The sequence below is a fragment of the Aethalodelphis obliquidens genome, unplaced genomic scaffold (assembly GCF_003676395.1).
Source record: "Aethalodelphis obliquidens isolate GAN/ISIS:26980383/991018 unplaced genomic scaffold, ASM367639v1 scaffold87, whole genome shotgun sequence".
Taxonomy (NCBI): Eukaryota; Metazoa; Chordata; class Mammalia; order Artiodactyla; family Delphinidae; genus Aethalodelphis; species Aethalodelphis obliquidens.
Window position 1 is genome coordinate 3,085,638 of NW_020838031.1, and position 20,974 is coordinate 3,106,611.

The 20,974-nt window shown below is 47.3% G+C and overlaps 1 protein-coding gene across 1 annotated transcript in view; it reads left to right on the top strand.

Moving 5' to 3' along the window:
• The window catches only part of DISC1 (DISC1 scaffold protein), a 349,681-nt gene that overhangs the window by 52,735 nt on the left and 275,972 nt on the right, over nt 1-20,974 (top strand). Inside the window, exons 2-3 of the mRNA XM_027094035.1 lie at nt 1,666-2,636; nt 8,932-9,001. Coding sequence (XP_026949836.1) covers nt 1,666-2,636; nt 8,932-9,001 — 1,041 coding nt within the window. The remainder of the gene's footprint in view (nt 1-1,665; nt 2,637-8,931; nt 9,002-20,974) is intronic.

Consider the following 20,974-nt stretch of genomic DNA (forward strand, 5'->3'; position numbering starts at 1 on the left):
CTATACATTTTCCATATGTCCTTTTCTGATTCCAGCTTTGCATGGAAGAAAAGAAAAATAAATGAAGAAAAAAGAAAATTCTTTCTTCCGACTTTTTGTCATTTCAAGTTGTCATCCTAAGTGATATACTTTGAGGTAAAGGGTACAGAAAGAGCGTGTGTTTGGGGCTCAGATGGGCCCCAGTCTGTCCGTCCGTCCATGCATCCATCTATCCATCCATCCATCCATCTATTCTGCCTTCCCTCCATCTATCCATGCATCCATTCGTTCATTCACCATTTATCAAGCAACTTAAATGCAGGGCACGATCATAACACAGTGGTACCCTAGATGCCCAGTGCTGTCTGTTTACCGTGACGAGGATGCTGGGAGCATCTGTGTTCTGGGAGGTGGGGAGAGATGCGTGGACCCGCCGGGGAGCTGTACTCCGCTTCCTGCCACAGGCTGTGTGTATGTACGGCTGTGCTTCGTGCTGTCTGCTCCCGCTTTTACCCTCCCCATCCAGTCTCATTTGAGGAGCGGCAGGGCCCCAAAGTGAGAGCACTGCGTGGGCTGAGTCAGGAGACTTTGGCCCTGGTCACTCGGCCACTTGCAGCTTTAATGTCTCTGAGCCTCCGTTTCCTTAATGATGAAAGGAAAGTTATAATTCCCGGTCTGCTTGATTCACATGACTTTGGTAGGGAGCAAAGGAAATTAATGCGGATGAAGACACATCATGAGTAACGGGGTGCTTTAAAATGTTGAAATAGTAACTGACGCTTTCATCGCACTTATGAGTGCCAGGCACTGTTCTGAGCTGCCTGCCTCTAGTAACTCGTTTAGTTTAATGCTCACAACCGCCCTAGGAGAGAGGTACTGTGGATATTTCCACTTTACGGATAAGCAAACTGAGGCACAGAGAGGCTGAGTAACTTGTGGAAGGTCACACAGCCAGCAGTGGCACAACCAGGTTTGCACCGGGCAGTGAGTTGCCAGAGCCTGCGCCCTCCAACTGCTGTAGCATCATGCCTCTGACAGGTATCAGCCATTTTCACTGTTTCTGTCCCTCTCGCATAGCTGGGAAGGGAACACAGCCCCTGGTCTGGAGAGCACAGCGAGCAGGGCCTCCTGTAATTCCCTGTGAGATGAATAGATGGGCATAGATTGTGTCCCTGCCAGCTTTCCACGGTCCGCAGGTGTGCAGGGACGTGGGTAACTCAGATGATGAAACCACACGTACGTGTTAAGAGGAGCCGTGTTAGGTGGATCGCATTTGGGGGAGCGCGGTGGCATTCGGCTGCAGGTCGTTTGCCTTCCAGAACGCTCCAGGGTGAAAGTGCTGATACTCGTAAGAGACCACCGGGCAGGAATGCTGGAGGCTCAGAGGAGCTGCCGACGTTGTGCCTGCAATGTGCCCGCTGACGTGTCGGCACAACTCACAGCAGTGCCAGCCGTTCGGCTCAGCAGAGGAGCTGGGATGCTGTGCTGTGTCTGCACATCCTAGGCGGACGCTTCCCAAGGATAATCAGAGTTTTCATACCAGGTTGGCCCGGGTACCACTGAGCCAGCGTCTCTGACGGATGCCCCGAGGGATGACCTCTGAACCCGGGGATGTTCTCCAGATGCAGTTCCAGCGGAACCAGGGAGATGTGCGTGTTTACGGTGCTGTTTTCTCTTTCTTCCCAGGCAGTGAAGATCGCTTACGACCGGCAGCGTCTTTTCGGAGGAGGCGGCTGGCACGGAGGCCGGGCTACATGAGAAGCGCAGCTGGGCCCCGGATCGGGTTCCTCTCCCCGCCAGTGGGCGCCCTGTTCCGGGCCCAGGGAGGGGCGCGCGGTGAGGAGTCCCACCACGCTGAGTCCAGGGCCGAGCCGTGTGGAGGCCAGTGGCGAGGTCCCTCGGTTGGGAGCCCCGTTCCCAGGAGCACAGCAACCGTAGCTCTGACCTCCGTGGGCCACGGAGGCCTGGCTCTGGTGGCCGTGAGAGGAAGCCCAGGGCTCCGTGGGACTCAGCCCAGGGCTGGTACCACCCTGCCCAAGAGGCTCCCCAGGCCGTGTGGCCCCGGGGACGCCGGGTGTCCGGGGGAGCTGCCATCCATGGACAGTCACGAGGCCCCAAGCCCTCGCCAGGAAGCAGTCTGGACCAAAGGCTGTCTGTCCCCGGAGGAGGTGAGGGGCACCAGCTGCGGCCGCGGAAGTGGCCCCGAGGCCCCCTCCCCCTCTGCCGGCTCTCAGGATGTCTTCACCTCCAGCTTCAGTTTCATTCGCCTCTCCCTGGGTTCCGCTGGGGAACGGGGAGAAGCAGAAGGCTGCCCGCCATCCAGAGAGGCCGAGGCCCCGCGTCGGAGCCCCGAGGAGACGGAGGCCAAGGCTGCCAGCTTGGACGGAGCCCGCGAGCACCCGCGGGTCCTCTCCTCCCCCTTCGCTCTCAAGGCCCCTCCGGGCCTGGCAGACGCTGCGCAGACCTCGGGGGGCGGCCCCAGGCTGGAGTGTGAGACGCTTCCCTTGTTGGACACGGATGCCACCTCCTCCCGTGCCCCGGACCCCTCGTGGTTGGAGGGCGGCAGCTCGGGGGATGCTCTCCGTTGGGACCCTCTGCTTAGCAAATGCAAGCTGGCACTGTGGCACTGCCTGCAGGGCCAGCAGAGGCGGCTGGAGGTGGGTGTCTCCCCAGCCTGTGGGCTGGTGGTGGTCACGGCTCAGATTAGTTCTGGACAGAGGGCAGGAAACAGCACTTCTGGGCTTGCCCAGCTCCCTGCTGGCAGCTCCTCTGGTGGCTGGCTGCAAAAAGATGTTGCCTCCCTGCTGTCTCTTCTCTTCCAGCTTGAACTCGAATCTGTTCTCATTTTCTCTGTCCCTTAGATGCTTAGGTTCGTTGCCTGTTGGGCTGCAGGTCCTCCGCAGTATCTAGCCTGAGCGATGCAGGGTTAGCTCAGCTGAGCTTTGCTTTGAAACGGGGTTGGGGCCAGGGACAGGGGAGATGCAGCTGGCTGGTGTGTGGACAGGGTAGAGGGATATAAACACAGTGTTGCTCTGAACTGGCGGCGAACCAGAGCTGCTTCTGCGTTTACAGCACTCACGTTGTGCTGTAGCCGTGGGAGCTCCTGACGTAGAGCCGGGACACTTTGTTTCTGGTTGCTAAACCTCTCAGCCCCTCAGTTTCCTTATTTAGAGCCGATAACACCACACGGGATTGTTCTGTGGTTCAAGTGGGAATGTAAGTGCTTTGGAAATTGGGACAGGACGTAGAGATGTCAGTCCTAGCATCATGATGTTGCTGTCCACCCAGTTATCTGAGGGGTGGGTACACCTGGGAGTAGGCGGGGTGTTCTACGCCGAAGGGTTCCCAGAGAAACCCGGGCGGAGATGCTTTGTGGGGACCCATTGGCTCGTCCTGTTGAAAGACTGTTTCCCTTCTGGGGTGTGTGCATGAGTATGTGTGTGCGTGTATATGCGTGCATGTGTATGCGCGCGCGTGTGTGTGGCATGTGTACACGTAAGCAGGGAAGTAGAGCCCATCTCATCAGGATTTGGAAGGAGTACCTGCAAGTGTGAGGCTCAGGTTCATTCCCAGCAGCTGATCTCATTCACCCTCGATCCCTTACCTGTGGCCTGATGTTCCTGGCCCCGTCCCTGTTTGTCCTGTCCCAGTCCAGCCATCGATTTGTCACCCAGGGAGACAGTGCAGCTGGGCCAGCGTGGGGGTCTCTGTTCCCAGGTGATGCGTGGAATCTTTGAGCCAGATGGGTTCCGGACTGATGCCACTGTCTTCCCCACCAAACCCGCTCTAACGGGCCTCGCTGTCGATCTGTAATTGTCGATTTGAGTTAATACAATCCATCCAGCTCCTGAGAGGAGCTGCAGCCTCGACACCTCCTTCCACCTTGCTGCCCACCTCTGCTCCACCTCCAAGCTAACCCGCTCTCGCGGTCACGGCCACGGCCCCTGCCTGGTTCAAAGCCTTATCTTGCACTTGGGTCCTGCAACAGGTTCCTGATGTAGTTACCTTCCTCCAGTGTCTCTCTTCCCCCGTTCATCCTCCGCGTGGCCAGCAGCGTTATCTTCGGGAACACTGCTGGGATGGCGTCATTCCTTGGCGTAAAGCCTTGGGTGGTTGGTTGCTTCTCTCGGACGGTCTCCAAATTCCTCATCCTCACAGTTGAGACCTTTCCCGACCTGCTCCAGCTGCCTGGCTATCCAGATGCCTTACTGCTGCCGGCTCAGCCACGGGGGGCTGCTTCCTGTTCCCGTGCCTCTGGCCTCTGCCCGGAATGACCTTCCTGCACTGTGCCACCTGCCCAGCTCTCCTTTTCCCTTCTGGTGTGACTTCAAAGCCACTTCCACGTGAGACCTCTCTTACCGCCCGAGACCAAATGATTCCCTCCATTCTCTTCCGTTCCCACAGCCCTTTGCACGTGCCCCGTTACAGCACTCGTCACGTCAATAATCCTTTGTTTGGCGTCCAAGTTCCTCACTTGACCACGAGCTCCTTGGCTACAGGTCACTTTGCTGAGACATTTTTGGATGCCTGATGCCTCGATACTGCCTGGTGCTTGATTAACTTTTAGTTTTAGTGAAATAATTTATCTTGCTAGGATGGGACACAGGTATCTAATTGATAGATTTCTTGGATTGACTGTCAGAGGCATAAGGAGAGATGCTGAGAGCTGCACATACAAGGATCCAGACACTCAGTGGAGGTTTGCAGCATTGTGCTTTTCAGACTCTAAATGCCAATTTCCAACACGTTAGTTCTGTGAGCTTTAAAAAAAAAAATCTCGGCAACATATCTGCATTTCTCTGTTTCAAAAATCCAAGTTTTGACCCAAGTCAAGCAAAAGTAGAATGCGGTTATAAAGACTAGCTTCCCTACCTCCCAAATAACTAAACAAACAGAAACTTGCCTGGCAATGGGTCCGCTGCCGTCAGTTCACGAGATCCGGCCCCCTGGGTTTTGGCGGTACCAATAGTTTTTCCCTTCCTTTTAACTCTTCTTACCCAGATGTAGATCGTGTCCTCCTGTGAACCTAGGAGTTTTGGTAAATTGGAGTCTGTGAAACCCTGAGTAGATGTGCTCTCTGGGGGCCCAGCTGTGCCACGGGTTCACCATGCCAGTCTCTGCACTACCGAGACACTGGGGGGCCCGGGAGCTGGAATTCCAGGGTCTGTGGCTGGGGAGAACCACCTTGACTCACCTTTTGGATTTCATGATTTTTAGTTTTAAAAAGAAATAAAACCCACCCTAGATATAGCTCTTCTTTTCTCCTTGATAGCCCACATGCAGCTTTTCAAAATGAATAATGGTCATAACCCACTGCAGAGTTATTTTGTGGGGTCTTGGTTACTGCTGGGTCACCCGTGGGCTCGCACTCCTGGCAGGCTGGTGGGACTGCCTGGGTGGGAGCCCGGCGCTTTCTTTTCCTTGCTGTGTGACCTGAGGTCATTTGCTTCACTGTTCTGTGCCTCAAGACACTCTTGTAGAAGGTGGAGGTAACCACAGCCCCTACCTCATTAGATGGTCGTGAGGATTAAAGTGCCCGTCCATGTGCAGGGCTTCAGACCGGTTCTGGTGCCTAGCAAGAAACCAGAATATTGTTCATTATTAACATTAGAGAAATAGCTCAGCTTAGGAGAATTTGAATTCTAATTTGAATTAATTCAAATTTGAATTCTAATTCAAATTAGGAGAATTTGAATTAATTCAAATTTGAATTCTCCTAATTCAGATTAGGAGAATTTGAATTCAAAAAAGAATTCAGTCGTCTCCCCACAGTGCAAATTAAACTCGTATCTTGTCTCGAATGGTAGGCTCTGGACACAGTTTATCTGTTGTTTAAGTATCTTTGTTTATGGTCGTCCAGCACCTGGACGGTGAGAAACATGATGCTGTTTCCAGTGATTTGAATGTCTGATGTGTGGAAGAGGGATGACCTTGCTTCAGGGCGGTGGGAGTGACAGAAGGGACTCGGGCCAGGGTGTAGGACTAACAGGAAGGCAGATTTTGCTTCAGGTGGAGGAAGAGGTGGAGTTGTGTGTGATGAGGGAGACCTTGCTTTTTCCATCATGTTTGTGCGGAGACCCCAGATTGCTCATTTGGGCTACAGGACTGGGGAGAGGGTTGGGCTCTTCCAAAAGATCCCTTGAAAGATGGGGATTCTAGTGTTCCGGCACCTTTCAGATATTATATTCTACTCCCTTCACCCCCTTTCCCCTCTCCTTAAGTAAAAATGCAGATCTCAGGAATTTGAGTTTTAGCTCCTTTTAAATGCAGTCCATCCTCCGTATTTGCGGATTCTGTATTTGAGAATTCACTTACTTGCTCAGATTTATCGAAGACCAAAGTCAGTGCTCACTGTGCTTTGCTGGTCGTTTGTGGACATGGACAGAATGGCTAAAAATTTGAGCCACCCGACATGCAGTTTCTAGTTGAGGTCTTGTTTCAGCTCAGACTGTAAGCTAGTGTCCGTTTGGACTATTTTTTTTTTCACATCTTTATTGGAGTACAGTTGCATTACAGTGGTGTGTTAGTTTCTGCTGTACAACAAAGCGAATCAGCTATACGTATACATATATCCCCATATCTCCTCCCTCTTGCGTCTCCCTCCCACCCTCCCTATCCCACCCCTCTAGGTGGTCACAGAGCACCGAGCTGATCTCCCTGTGCTATGCAGCTGCTTCCCACCAGCTATCTATTTCACATTTGGTAGTGTATATATGTCCATGCCACTCTCTTACTTTGTCCCAGCTTACCCTTCCCCCTCCTCGTGTCCTCAAGTCCCTTCTCTATGTCTGCGTCTGTATTCCTGTCCTGCCACTAGGTTCATCAGTACCGCTTTTTTAGATTCCGTATATATGCGTTAGCATACGGTATTTGTTTTTTCTCTTTCTGACTTAACTTCACTCTGTATGACAGACTTTACGTCCATCCACTTCACTACAAATAACTCAATTTCTTTCCTTTTTTGGCTGAGTAATATTCCATTGCATATATGTGCCACATCTTCTTTATCCAGTCATCTGTCAATGGACATTTAGGTTGCTTCCATGTCCTGGCTATTGTAAATAGTGGTGCAATGAACATTGTGGTACATGACTCTTTTTGAATTATGGTTTTCTCTGGGTATATGCCCAGTAGTGGGATTGCTGGGTCGTATGGTAGTTCTATTTTTAGTTTTTCTTTTTTCTTCTATTTTTAGTTTTTTAAGGAACCTCTATACTGTTCTCCATAGTGGCTGTATCAGTTTACATTCTCACCAACAGTGCAGGAGGGTTCCCTTTTCTCTGGTGGCCTTTTGTTTTTCACATTTGGTAAAAAGTTTTTTTAAAAAAATTGTTTTTATTGGAGTCTAGTTGATTTACAATTTCGTGTTAGTTTCAGGTGCGCAGCGAAGTGATTCCGGTTTTTTCTTTTTTTGGTTTTTTTTGCGGTACGCGGGCCTCTCACTGCTGTGGCCTCTCCCGTTGCGGAGCACAGGCTTTGGACGTGCAGGCTCAGCGGCCATGGCTCACGGGCCCAGCTGCTCCGTGGCATGTGGGATCCTCCCGGACCAGGGCTGAAAAACCATGTCCCCTGCATTGGCAGGCGGATTCTTAACCACTGCACCACCAGGGAAGCCCCGAAATCAGACCTTTTAAATGTTTAAACTTCATGTTTCTTCGTCCCACATTCCTCATTACCCCTCTGATCTCACTTCCTACAATTTCGCCTTTAACCAAGCCTTTCCAGGCCCGGTGGCCTCCTGCTCTGCTTCGCTGAGCCCAGAGCACTGCTGCCCGGAGCCTTTGTGCCAGCTCCTCTCTCTCTTGGAACGTGTTTCTCCCGGAGAGCCTCACGGGTCACTCCCTAACCATGTATATGCATCTTTGCTCAGATGTCACCTTCTCAATGAGATTTTACTGACAATCGCAACCCCACCGTCTGCCAGCATTCCTGACCCCCCAACGTGTTTCGACTTTTTCCTTCTTTCATAACGCTAATCCATTTCTAAGGCTCCATAAAACTTACTTATTATGTTTATATTTTTGCCTTCCTACACGAAATTGTAAAGCTAGAGGGCTAAGAATTTCGTGCCGTTAGCTGCAAGCCCTCAAACAATGCCTGACACTTACAGTAAATATTTGTTCAGTGGCTCGGATCTTGTGCATAAGTACAAGTACAGGTGACGACGACCAGAGAGAGGAAGGACTTTACACATGGACTGGTGGGGGTGACACCTGAGCCAGGTGTGGAAGGAGAGGTCGGTGTGAGCTGGCAAAGGATGGGAGGAAGCAGGTTTTCAGGGAGCAAGCTTAAATCCACTCATCCATAGGCTAAGAATCTCCCTGCAGAAAATCCCAGGGCCTCCTGTTGAGAAGAGAAATAATTACAAATGAACACGTTGGTGATTCTCAGACAAGTGATGGGATCGTTGAGTCCGCATGCGTGTTAAGTCAGACAGTGCCCTTTTCTGTAGTGGAAGGGGTGTGAACCGTAGGACATCTTTGGTAAAGTCCTTCTTTTCATTCTTGCCACGCCCTCAGGACACGCTGTCGAGTTGAAGTTCATGCTTTTCTTCTCTTGGTCTCTCTTCTAACGTTGGTGTGTTTACTTCCATAATTTTAATGTGGTGTTTTGAACAGGAACCATTTGGTCAGGTCAGGAAATTAGTATTCCTTTTTGTTATGCATTTTTCACACAGGTAAGGGTACGGCGTGATGTTTTTGTTTAAAATAACATTCTACCTCTTTTTGTGGATTTTATGCTCCAATTACACTTTTTCTCTGTATAACTTTTTTTGGAGAAACAAATGCATCTGGCATCGAAAAAACGTACATTTGTGGTTCTTTTTTTAAAGGAGAATAAAGTGGTTCAGCTTCGAAATAGTTTCTAAGTGTTCTTAGCTTTAGCAAAATAAGTTTGCATGAATGCGATTGTAATTTGGTTTTCATTTTTTCCCCCTTCAAACCAACATAGGTAAAATCCTTAAGATTAAAACTTCAGAAACTTCAAGAAAAAGCGGTTGAGGAAGATGATTATGATAAGGGTGAGTTTTACTTTGCTTATTGATTCTTTCTTCCTTTTTTCCATAATGTCCAATTTCTCTTTCCCTCCTTACTTACCCCTATCCTCCACACCCCAGATGAATCACGTACTCTGTTCCTTTGATCACCTCCACTCAGTAACAGTTGACTATTTTACAACACTGTTATTTTGTGGATTTCGAAGCACTTGATGAGCAATAATCCTTTGGGTCCTAAGTATAACTTTATTGATTGTCCAGAAACACTCTGAGTACAGGCACAATATAAGTTATATTAACTCATCATCTATCTGCCTAAGGTGTGATATACCTAAACGTTATTCACGCATCAGAAAATGTTTGTTGAGCACCTACTGTGTGCTCGGCACTGTGGAAGGAATAGGAGAGTGAGGTGGATACAGTATCTGACCTCGGGATGCCTGTGGGTATGAGCCCTCGTGGAGCTTTCTGACTTCATGGTCTCGGGGACCAGGTGTAGGAGATGGGATGAGCTCAAGAGATGATGCCAGGCTGTGCCAGTGGGCACGAATGTATCCAAATGCCCGTGTGGATGGCCTGAAGTAGCCAAGCTGGAAAGGAGAAGTCATAACATGACGACGGAAGAGCTGGTCAGAAGCCCGAAAAAACAGAACGAGACACCCAAACAGGAGTTGGGTCATAGCAGACGAGGGCAGTCATGGCAGCCGAGTGGACACAGGGTGCGCTGTGCTCAAGGGACGGTCGCAAGTATGGTTGGCTTGGGAAGGATCTTAAGGACGCAGGTGCCGACTGCAATATCTCACACCCATGTCTGCTGGGTCAGGGGAAAAGAGAGGGCCTAAAAGGACTCCCAGCTTCCCCCAGCCACTCATGAACTTGAGGTAGACTGCCGGTGATAACCAAGCTTAGCACACCGACGTTTGGTCTGGAAATGCTGTAGATCTAAGGGTCCCCAGGAAGCTGGGTAGCCTTGAGCCTTGGTCTTCAACCTCATGGGCCCATATTCTGGTTTCCCAGGGGATTTGTCACAGACCATTAGGAAATGGGGCGCTACAGGAATGGGGTGAGCGACTTCCACAAGGAGGGTGCAAATCCTATTCTAGGAGACATCCGGAGCTCTTGCTGTCTGGAGTCCTCATACACCATTGGGGTGGGGCGTAGAGAGTGATGGGGGGTGGGAGGAAGGAGAGGAATTTGGGGATGGAGGCGGAACTCTGTAAACTCTGCCACTTCTCTTTCACAGGCCGTTTCGATTTCAGAATGAGGCCAGATGGAGGGTGAGGGGTGCGGGAGAGGAAGCAGGTCCGAGGCTTGGGGAAGTAGCCCGTTCCCCCCGCCCAGCTGTAGACCAAGAGCAGATGAGCTGTTCCTGGACCAGGGTGCCCCTGGGGGCTTCTGTCTCCGGAAGACAATTACACCTAGGTTTTGAGGCTCCCAGCTGTGGCACACGTTTATTTTCTCTTCCACGGGCTGAGTCTTTGTTCCTTTAACAACACGGCTCTCTCTGTAACACACAAAGCTTCTGACACAGGTGGAAAACCACGCCCTCTTTTTCTGATCAAGAAAAACTTGGACATTCTGGACGTGGTTCTCTCGACGGGCTTCATGAAATGAAGGCCTCACTTCTTTAGTCTTTTCTCCAAATGTCTCTGAAACACCTCAGGGGACGAGGTTGAACGGGACACACCTCACAGGGAAGCTAAAAGAATAAAGGCACCTTCATCCAGTGTTTCTGCCTATCTTTTTTCCTTGTTTGTATGTCACTGTGTACCGAAGGAAAAGTTTTGGGGTAGGCCCAGCATTCTGTACTTTCCCAAGCCTTCCAGGTGATTGAGGTGCATGTTGACATTTGGGCAAACGCTGGTGTAGGACTTTCCTCCATGGAGAATCAGGCCTGTGGTACAGTGGCCAGCTGAGTCCGGCAGGTGGGGTTCAGTCCATGGGCCTTGTCCCTCCTGGTGGAGGTGGCAGTGTATCTAGGCCCTAAGGGGTGAGTAGGATATGCTGGAAGGGCATTTTACAGAAGGGCCAGGAGCTGGAAGAGCCACCACTACTCTAAGCCCCCATCCCAAAGTCTGCTTGCCTTGAAAGGAGATTTGAAATGGGCTATTGTCTGAAATGGATCGCTGCAGGGCCCAGTGCATGGGCATGGACTAGCACATAGTAGGTGATCAATAAATTCTCGTAAACTGATCGCTATGGCATTAGGGAAGCTTGGACAGCGTTGAGGTGGAGAGCTTGTTGTCATGAGATTTGTTGAGATAGGATTTGAATACAATTTCCTTTCTCCTCTAGTTTATGCAGGGTTACTAATAAACATTTGCAGAGTTGCTGAGAATTTCTTGCCACTCAGCATTTAGTCTTCGTGTGGGCTCCCTTCTTTTTCTGTTAGCAGCAGCTGTGCAGCTGTGCTCTGTCTCTGGGGACGGCGTCTGCCGGTGTCCATGAGGTTAGCCAGTAGCATCTAGAGGGTGACCTTATCCCCTTGGCTTTTTTTTGCTTTTCTCTCTTTCTTTCTAGATTCACTCATAAAAATGGCTTTGTGTTCCAGAGCAAGGAGCCATAAGCCCAGAATAGGAAGTTCTGTGTTTTATCTCATTAAAGGGCTGGCAGAGTTACCCGCTGATGCCTTGTGGGGAAACCTTCTCAGGCCTCTAATACATCTCTCCCTCACTAGGGAAGGAAGATTAATATTTCCTTATATTCTTGCATAAAGCTGGGAGGGCTTGGGAGAAAAAGGATGTTGCTATTTGGTATGTGCTTAGGGTCTTTCTCCTAGAGGCTCAAAATGCTTCAGCACATTACTGCTTATCCCATGTCCACTGGGGGGCAAGGATGAGACCTCAGAGTCCCACAGTGGGAGACACTGCTGTCCAGAGATGGGGGAGGAGCGACCAGGGTCTGTGATGTGCTGGGAGGGAGAAAAGCAGAGCGTGGACCATGATTTTCTTTCTTTCTTTCCCTCCCTCCCTCCCTTCCTTTCTTTCACCTTAAAAAAATTTTTTTTAATCTTTTTTTTTTAAACTTTTAATTTTATGTCGGAGTAGAGCCGATTAACAATGTTTTGATGGTCTCAGGTGCACAGCAAAGTGACTTAGCCATACACAAACGTGTATCTAGTCTCCTCCAAACTGCCCTCCCATCCAGGCTGCCACATAACATTGAGCAGAGTTCCCTCTGCTATACAGTAGGTCCTTGTTGGTTATCCATTTTATTGAATAAATATAGCAGTATGTGCATGTCAATCCCAAACTCCCTAACCATCCCTTCCCTCCACCCTTCCCTGCTGGTTGCCGTAAATTCATTCTCTAAGTCTGTGATGGACCACGGATTTCAATATGGTTACTGTCCTAGTTGTTCCTGCGTGGATCTGTGGCCTCTCACACGCCCTGGCCTCCCGTGTCCCCCAGTGACCGTGTCCGCTACCCGTGTCGCAGAGCTGGCCTTCCTGCTTGTCTAGACTTTCCTTCTTGGAGTGAAGAATGGCCAGCACTGCCTTCCTTTCTCTCTCCTTGTCTCAACCAACAGTCATTGTGACAGAATTCTAGCACAATAAAGATGTGAGGCATCGAGAGAAAAATGATCACAGCAGAGGCCAAGCATGAAACTGCTAGAAAGCGGCCGGTTCTTGTCTAAGTTGCCATCATTTTCTTTTTTTTTCTGAATCTTTCTTTAGCAAGATTTCTCTATCCACAGTGGCTCTTCGGTGAGTGTGCAGATTATCGAAGCCAACACCCCTTTCTTTCACGGGGACCCCACTCTGAATGTCCTCCCAGGGCTTCCTGAAGTTTAATGCCTTCTCGTCTCAGAACTCAGACGTGACTGAGACAGCGAAAACCCCCGGATTCCTTTTCACTGCATTTCATCCGAGCCTAGGAAGCAGAAAACAAGCTCGAGTAGAATCTGGTCATTTCTATACCCGCAGGACAGCAGAGTCAGTGGGAGGCGGGTACCATGCTGGGGTCCCCAGAGCAGAAATGTGACTCTCGGCAGCCTGTACTGTTTTTTGTGTTCTGACTTGAAAAGAGCTGCCCTGAACTCCGATGTGAATGTGAGTGCAGCGTCTGTCCGCAACCTCCTGCCCACACCGTTCCCTCCTCTCCCCACCTCACAGGGTCTGGAAACATCATCCTTCTGGCACGTTATCCACAGGGCTTACCCTCCGTTGCTCTGAGGGGTGCTTGTAATGTCTCCCCTTGTCCTGGGATAACAGGGCTTCCATTAAACACACAAACAGAAGCTCAAATCTCAAGTAGGTGTTACTCAACTGATTGCACCCTTATCACTTGTGAAAAATGCCACAAGAAACATCCAAGTCACCATCAACTGAGACCTTGGCCAGTTCCCGGGAGGAGGTGTCACCACCCTCGTTGTCAGGCGAGGCCATGGGAGCTGCTCAGAGAGGACCAGCGTGTGCTCCGGCCGTCCTTCTGCTTGGCCTCCGGCCTCGCTGGGTCTAAAGCCTCTTGCATCCCAACGTGGAAAACAGCTCTGTAGGAGCTGTGGGGATAAAACCTAGCTAGGAAGGTTTTGGATTCTGGAAACTCTTATTTATGTGACCACTAGGGAAGGGACGGATGAGGGCTCCACGCTGGGGATGCATCAGGAAAACGGTCCGTGATTTTCTCTAAAACCATTAGGTTATGAGGAGCTGAGCACTCGCGTTAACTCAGTGCTGGTCTCTAGCATCATTCTCACAAGAAGGAAAGCTTGGGTGTCTGCCTCCTATTTTAGGTAAAAATTTAAAAGTTGGGAGACAGGCAAAACGTAAAAACAAACGCCGCAGAACGAGCATATGTACAGTATGCCATTTACGTCCCTTGGTTGCATTGTCTTTGGATCTTTTCCTCTTTACAGGAGAATCTCTGATTCTGTCAGCTAAGGGCGGAGATCTCAGCCAATGGTGGCTTCTAGCATCACCGTGTGTGCAGGTTTGTGTGCTGGCATTTTTCACGCGTGCTAAGGGTGCGCAGTCATGTAACACCTACTTGGGATTGGAGCTGGATAAACCCAGAGGGTTTCTCTACATATGAGATCTATCCCTTTCATTTGTAGCAGATTAAAGCATGATTTCAGCGTGATGCCGTTTCTTCCCCGTGTTCCAGCTGGGCTCTTCCTGCGTTGGTGTTAAGTGTGGGATGTTAGACCCCCTGGTGCTCTGGGGGTAGAAGCACAGGGGAGCGGATGTCCCTCTTCGTGACCGCATCACAGGTCTCTGGTTGGCCTCTGCTTTGCTTCCCCAGTCGTGAGGAAATTGGTCTGCCCTGCGAGGGTCACGTGGGGTGTGGTCACGGTCATCATTCGTGATGAAACCTGACAGCTCCAAGGTTAGACGTGCTGCTGAATACCAGACACCAAGACAAAAGAAATCTCTTTCCACCTCCTCTGTCTAATTAGTTGGAACTTGGACACACTTTCTTGCGGGCTGAACTGCAGCACTTTTGAAACTGGTGTTAGTAGGTGGTTGTGTTGATAGTGGACACGTCTTCCTCTCTCTCTGTGTACCTGCCTGACGCTCTGCAGGTGACACCAGTCTCTCAAGCTGGAGAGTCTGTGATGCAGCAGAACGGCAGGCAGGAAGTTCCTCCTGTGCTGAAGCTGCTCCCACAGGTTTTCTGTGTTCCTGCCTCTCTCCTAGAGTGGCTGACAGGCTGGCTGGGATCCCAGGACAACAGGCTCACCTGCGGGAATGCTCCATCTGGGTCCAAGGAGCTCAGCTGCTCTACAGGTGGCCATACAGGACAAGGCAGTGACTTAGATGATCTGGGGCCAGCTCACTGGGGTACAGTGATCACCACTCCTGTAAGGGCGTTCAGGACTGTAGAAATGTCAACAATTGCACTTTTTCAAGTGAAATTGAAACTTCAGCTGTTTTCAAGGAGCATTTCCCTTCTGTCTGCCAACTGTGAAGTAGCCAACACACCTGGAAGGGATGTGTCTGTGATTGGGGCCAAAGCCTAAACAGGACTGAATCTTCCCACTACAATGATTTCAGGTCCAAACTCTGTTTTCAGTACAGATGGTTGACTTTCCTTTAGCAGGAGGAATGTGCTAGTTGCTTGGGCTGCCATAACAAAGCACCACAAGGCTGGGCGGCTTAAACAACAGACATTTACTTCTCACAGTTCTAGAGGCCGGAAGTCCAAGATCAAGGTGTGGGCAGGGTTGGTTCCTTCTGAGGCCTCTCTCCTTGGTGTGTAGATGGCCGTCTTCTGCCTGTGTCCTCACATGGTCTTCCCTTTGTATGTGTCTCTGTCCTAATCTCTTCCTCTTATAAGGACACCAGTCATATTAGAGTAAGGCCCACCCTAATGACTTCATTTTATGTAAGACCCTGTCTCTAAATACAGCCACATTCTGAGGTCTTGGAGGTTAGGATTTCAAAATATAAATTTTGGGAGCACACAATTAAGCCCATAATGAGAGGCCTAATGGACATAGGGCAGAGTTAAATATTAAACACATACAGGTATTTCTACAAACGTTTGAATACTTTGGTTTGACCACTCTGTGGTCACATGTAGACATTTGATAGAAAAGTTTAAAAAAAGGGGAAATTCTGTGACTTGAGTAAGTGGGTTGACTATTCCTTTCCCTGCGCACAAAGGAGCCTGGCTGTTACTGGCATCTTGTTTTGTCCAAAACTCCACAGCAAGTTAAGAGCAGAGCCTGGCTCTTAAGCCAGTACATCACTCTTTCATATGAACAACTATTTACTGAATATTTGCCAGGTTTTCCAGGCTGTGGTGAACCAACAGGTGTGTAAGAGATGACCTCCCTTCAAGGAATGTTAGCTTAGTTGGGATAAACAATATGTATATAAATATGTGAAAGTTCAGTTAACATTAGAATTGGTTTTTTTTGTTTTGTTTTGTTTTTGCATGAGGACCTCTGCTTTCAAGAGGAAGAGACCCAATTTAAACTAGTGCCAGAAGAAAAGAGGATGGGATGACTGGGGTCAGGGGATCAAGGGTGTTAGGACCCTCACTTTTCTCTCTGTTGTTTGACTTATTCTCTCAAAACACTTGTTTCACTTATCTGTTGCTTCATGTGGTAGGCTGAAACATGGACCCCTCTAAAAGACAGCCACATCTTAGTCCCTGGAATTTGTAGGTATTACCTTATTTGGAAAAGGGTTTTTGCAGATATGATTAAGTTAAAGATCTTGAGATGGGGAGATTATCCTGGATTATTTGGGTGGGCCTTAAATGCCATAACATGTGTCCTAATGAGAGTGAGGCAGAGGGAGATTAGACAAACAGAAGATGAGGAGGTGATGTGACCACAAGCCAAGGAATGCTGGCTGTTGCTGGAAGTTGGAAGAGGCAAAAATAATTTGAAAAAGTACCTAAACAGATGGACCACTACAGCTTTCAACCATAAAAAAGCCCCGCAAACCCAGAAAACCATGGGGAAGGAGAAGAAGCTAATTTCTAGAGTTACCACATTATTTAATATGTTACCAAATATTTAAATGTCTAATTTTCAACAAAATATCAAAAGGCATACAAAGAAATAGGAATACATGGCCCATTGAAAGAGATAAAATAAATGGACAGAAACCATTCCTGAGGAAGCCCAGGGATTGGATTTGTTAGCTAAAAATTTAAAGCAGTTATCGTAATGATGTCCAAAGAGCTAAAGGAAACATGGACATAGAACTAAAGGAAATCAGAAAAATGATGTACAAACAAAATGAGGATATCAGTAAAGAGATAGGTATTACGACAAGGAATGAAATAAATTGTGGAGCGGAAGAGTATAATAAAATGGATATTCACTCGATAGGTTCGACAGAAGAGTTGACCAGGCAGAAGAATGAATCAGCAAACTTGAAGATACAGCAATTGAAATTTTTAAGTCTGAGGAGTGGAAAGAATAAAGAATGGAAAAAATTGAAGGTAGCCCAAGAGACTTCTGTGACATCATCAAGCAGAGCAACATATACCTATGGGAGTCCCAGAAGAAGAGAGAAAAGAGCAGAAGAATATTTGAAAAGATAATGGCTGCACACTACCTAAATTAGATGAAAGACATGAATCTAAAAATTCAAGAACTAAATGAATAACAAGTAAGATAAACTCAAAGAGACCCACATGGGGACACATTATAATCAAATTGTCAAAAGCCAAAAACAGAATCTTGAAAGCAGCAAGAGAGAAGCAACTCATCACATACAAGTGATCCTCCATAAGACTGACAGCAGTTTTCTCATCAGAAACCATGGAAACCAGAAGGCAGTGGGAAGATACATTTAACATGTGGAAAGAAAAGAATTCGTCAATCAGGAATTCTATATTCAGCAAAACTGTTCTTTAAAAAAATGAGGGAGATATTAAGACATTCCCAGATATTAAAAGCTAAAGGGGTTCTTTACCACTAGACCTGCCCTGCAAGAAATGCTAATGTGAATCCTTCAGGTTGCAGTAAAAGGACACTAGACAGTAACTTAAAGCCATATGAAGAAATAAAGAATACAATCACAGCAAATACATGGGCAAATATAAAAACTAGTATTATTGTATTTTTGGTTTATAACTCCACTTTTTATTTTCTACATGATTTAAAAGACAATGCATAACATCTATAATTTATAAAATTCTAAATTATGTTATTATAAAATTATAAATCTATTTAAAAGGATGTAATTTGTGACAATAATAATGCAGAGGGGGAGCATGGAACCGTATAGGAGCAAAGTTTTTGTAAGCTATTGAAGTTAAGTTGGTATCAATTTGAATCAGATTGTTGTAACTTTAGGATAGTAAATGCAATCCACATGGCAACCACAAAGGACTATCAACAAAATATACACAAAAGAAAATGATAAAGAAATCAAAACAGTTCAGTACTAAAAAATCACCTAAAAGTAAAAGAATACAGTAATGGAGGCAATGAGGGACAAAAAGAAGATATACAGAAAATAAACAACAATGGCAGAAGTAAGTTCTTCTTTATCAATAATTACATTAAATGTAAATGGAATAAACTTTCTAATAAGAAGGCAGAGATTGGCAGAATGGATACTAAAAAAATGATCCACCTATATGCTGTCTAAAAGAGACTCACTTTAGACCCAAATGACCCAAAGACACAAATAGATTGAAGTGAAAAAATGGAAAAGAATATTCCATGCAAATAGTAGCCAAAAGAGAGCTGGAATGTCTATACTATCACACAAAATAGCCTTTAAGTAAAATACGGTTACAAGCGATAAATGAAGCATCATATATTGATAAACGTATTAATTTCTCAAGAAGCTCTAACAAATTTCAACATATATACCCCAAACAAAAGAGCCCCAAAACATATGAAGCAAATATTGACAGAATTGAAGGGAGAAATGGTTCTCCAACCGTTGGAGACTTCAGTATGCCACTGGTGGTTGATGCTGACTGTCTACTGGTACCTGGCTGGGACCATGGCTGGATCATTTACCTGTAGCCTTTCCATGTAGCTGCTTGGCTTCCTTATAGCATAGTGATGGCATCCTGAGAGAGAGAGATCTAGGCAAAAACTATCACTTATTGTGGACAACCTTGGAAGTCGGGTAGTGTTACTACTGTTGCATTCTATTCCTTAGAAGTGAGTCACTAAGGGTGACCCATACTCAAGCACAGGGTCATTAGACTCCATCTGTTGATGGGAGGAGGGTCTAAAGAATTTGTGGGCATCTTTAATTAGTTAATATTTTATTTTAAAATTTTTATTGGAGTATAGTTGCTTTACAATATTGTGTTAGTTTATACTGTACAGCAAAGTGAATCAGCTATACATATATCCACTCTTTTTTTGATTTCCTTCTCATTTAGGTCACCACAGGGCATTGGGTAGAGTTGCCTATGCTATACAGTAGGTTCTCACTAGTTATCTATTTTATACATAGTATCAATAGTGCATATATGTCAATCCCAATGTCCCAATTCATCCCACTCCTTGCTTCCCCCATGGGGTCCATACGTTTGTTCTCTACGTCTGTGTCTCTGTTTCTGCTGTGTAAATAAGATCGTCTCTACCAATTTTTTCAGATTCCACATATATGCGTTAATGTACAATATTTGTTTTTCTCTTTCTGACTTACTTCACTCTGTATGACTGTCTCTAGGTCCATGCATGTCTCTACAAATGACCCAATTTCGTTCCTTTTTATGGCTGAGTAATATTCCATTGTATATATGTACCACATCTTCTTTATCCATTCCTCTGTTGATGGACATTTAGGTTGCTTCCACATCCTGGCTCTTGTAAATTTGTGGGCATCTTTTTAAACCACCACAGACTGCCCTCTATTTTCAGATGCTTTGACATTCTTTCCATGTGCAAAATATACTCATTCCCTCTCAAGACCCCTCAGAGTTCTCATGTATGAAGGCATCAGGCTCAGGCTTGATGAGTACAGGTCTAACTCAGGTACAGGTGCAGGTGAGGCTCCTTAGGTGTGATTCCTTGAGCATGGCTTCTTGAGTTCAGTTTCTCTGGATGATCTGAACACCTGTGCACTAACAAGATAGGCTGTCAGCCCCCATGATCCCAACCTACGATGGTGGGACCGGCATAGGATAACTGCTAAAGATACTTGTTCACAACGGGGCAAGTGGGGGCACCCAGCAGCCGCTGGTGCATAGCAATTCTGAAATCTACCCATGGTCAGTTCCTTGATTAGGGTTTAGGTCTCCTGCCTGGAAATGATTTTCCAGGCTCTGACCTCCGGGCTCTTGGTTCTATACTCTGAGTCATGCTTCCTTTTCCATAAAAGTAGCCTGCTTGCCACTCATACAGGTTTGGGGGTCCAAGTGCCTTTTTTGTTTTTCATTTTGTACTTTCTCTGTTCTTTTCCAACTTGGCATAATTCTTTAAAAATTTATTTATTTTTGGGTGCTTTTGGGTCTTTGTTGCTGCGTGTGGGCTTTTCCTAGTTGCGGTGAGCCGGGGCTACCCTTTTTTGTGGTGCGCAGCCTTCTCATCGATGTGGGTTCTCTTGTTGCGGAGCCTGGGGCTCTAGGCACGCGGGCTTCAGTAGTTGTGGCACGTGGGCTCAGTAGTTGTGGCTCGCAGGCTCTAGAGTGCAGGCTCAGTAGTTGTGGTGCATGGGCTTAGTTGCTTTACGGCATGTGGGATCTTCCTGGACCAGGGCTCGAACTCATGTCCCCTGCACTGGCAGGTGGATTCTTGACCACTGGGCCACCAGGGAAGTCCCCGTTTTGGGTTTTATATGAATCTATTTATAATCTCCATCAGACAAAAACTATACCCACAAATATCTTCAAGATAAGTCTCTTTTTTCAGGCTTCCTTTAAGGCTTGGAGGGGGAGAGGGTAATGCTCCTCAGAAGTCTTAATTGGCTGTTCGACTATTTGAAAGGGTCTGTGATGCGCTACCTTAAATCTTTCTGTGGTCTTAAAAAGGGTTTTACAGTTTATGTCCTTGGCCTCCTCTTTTGACCATATTTTCCTGACAGCAGTCTGGATTTGATCTTTGCCTGGAAGCTGTTTCTTAATCTTAGCGTCATTTGTCATCCAGAAAGGCTGGGAATCAGAAATAATTTGAATTTCAAGCCCTGTGAGTTCTGGCTCCTTTATGGTAACAGTTATTTCTTTGGCTTATTTCTCTCTTCTTACGTTATACCATGGGGAGTGAGAAGCAGCCAGGTGGTCCCTTGGAAGTTGGTTACAAAATAAATCTAGAACTTAAAAGTTTTCAAATAAAAAAGCCGCTAAACAAGGCACGTTCCGGTTTGCAATAACATTTTCCTTCCTTTCCTTTCCTTCCTCATCAGTAGCCTCCTCGAGATCCTTCATGCTTCTCCTAACCATCTCTTCAAGGCCCTTCCAACTTCCACGCAGCTCCCCAGCCCCAAACCTATTGCCACGTGTTTGGTTCTTTGTTACAGCAGCACCGATGTGGGACCAAAATCCTTTTCCCGTTATCTGTTGCTGTGTAACGGACTGCCCCCAAGCTTAGGGGCTTATCAGAACGACCACATATATTGTGCTCAAA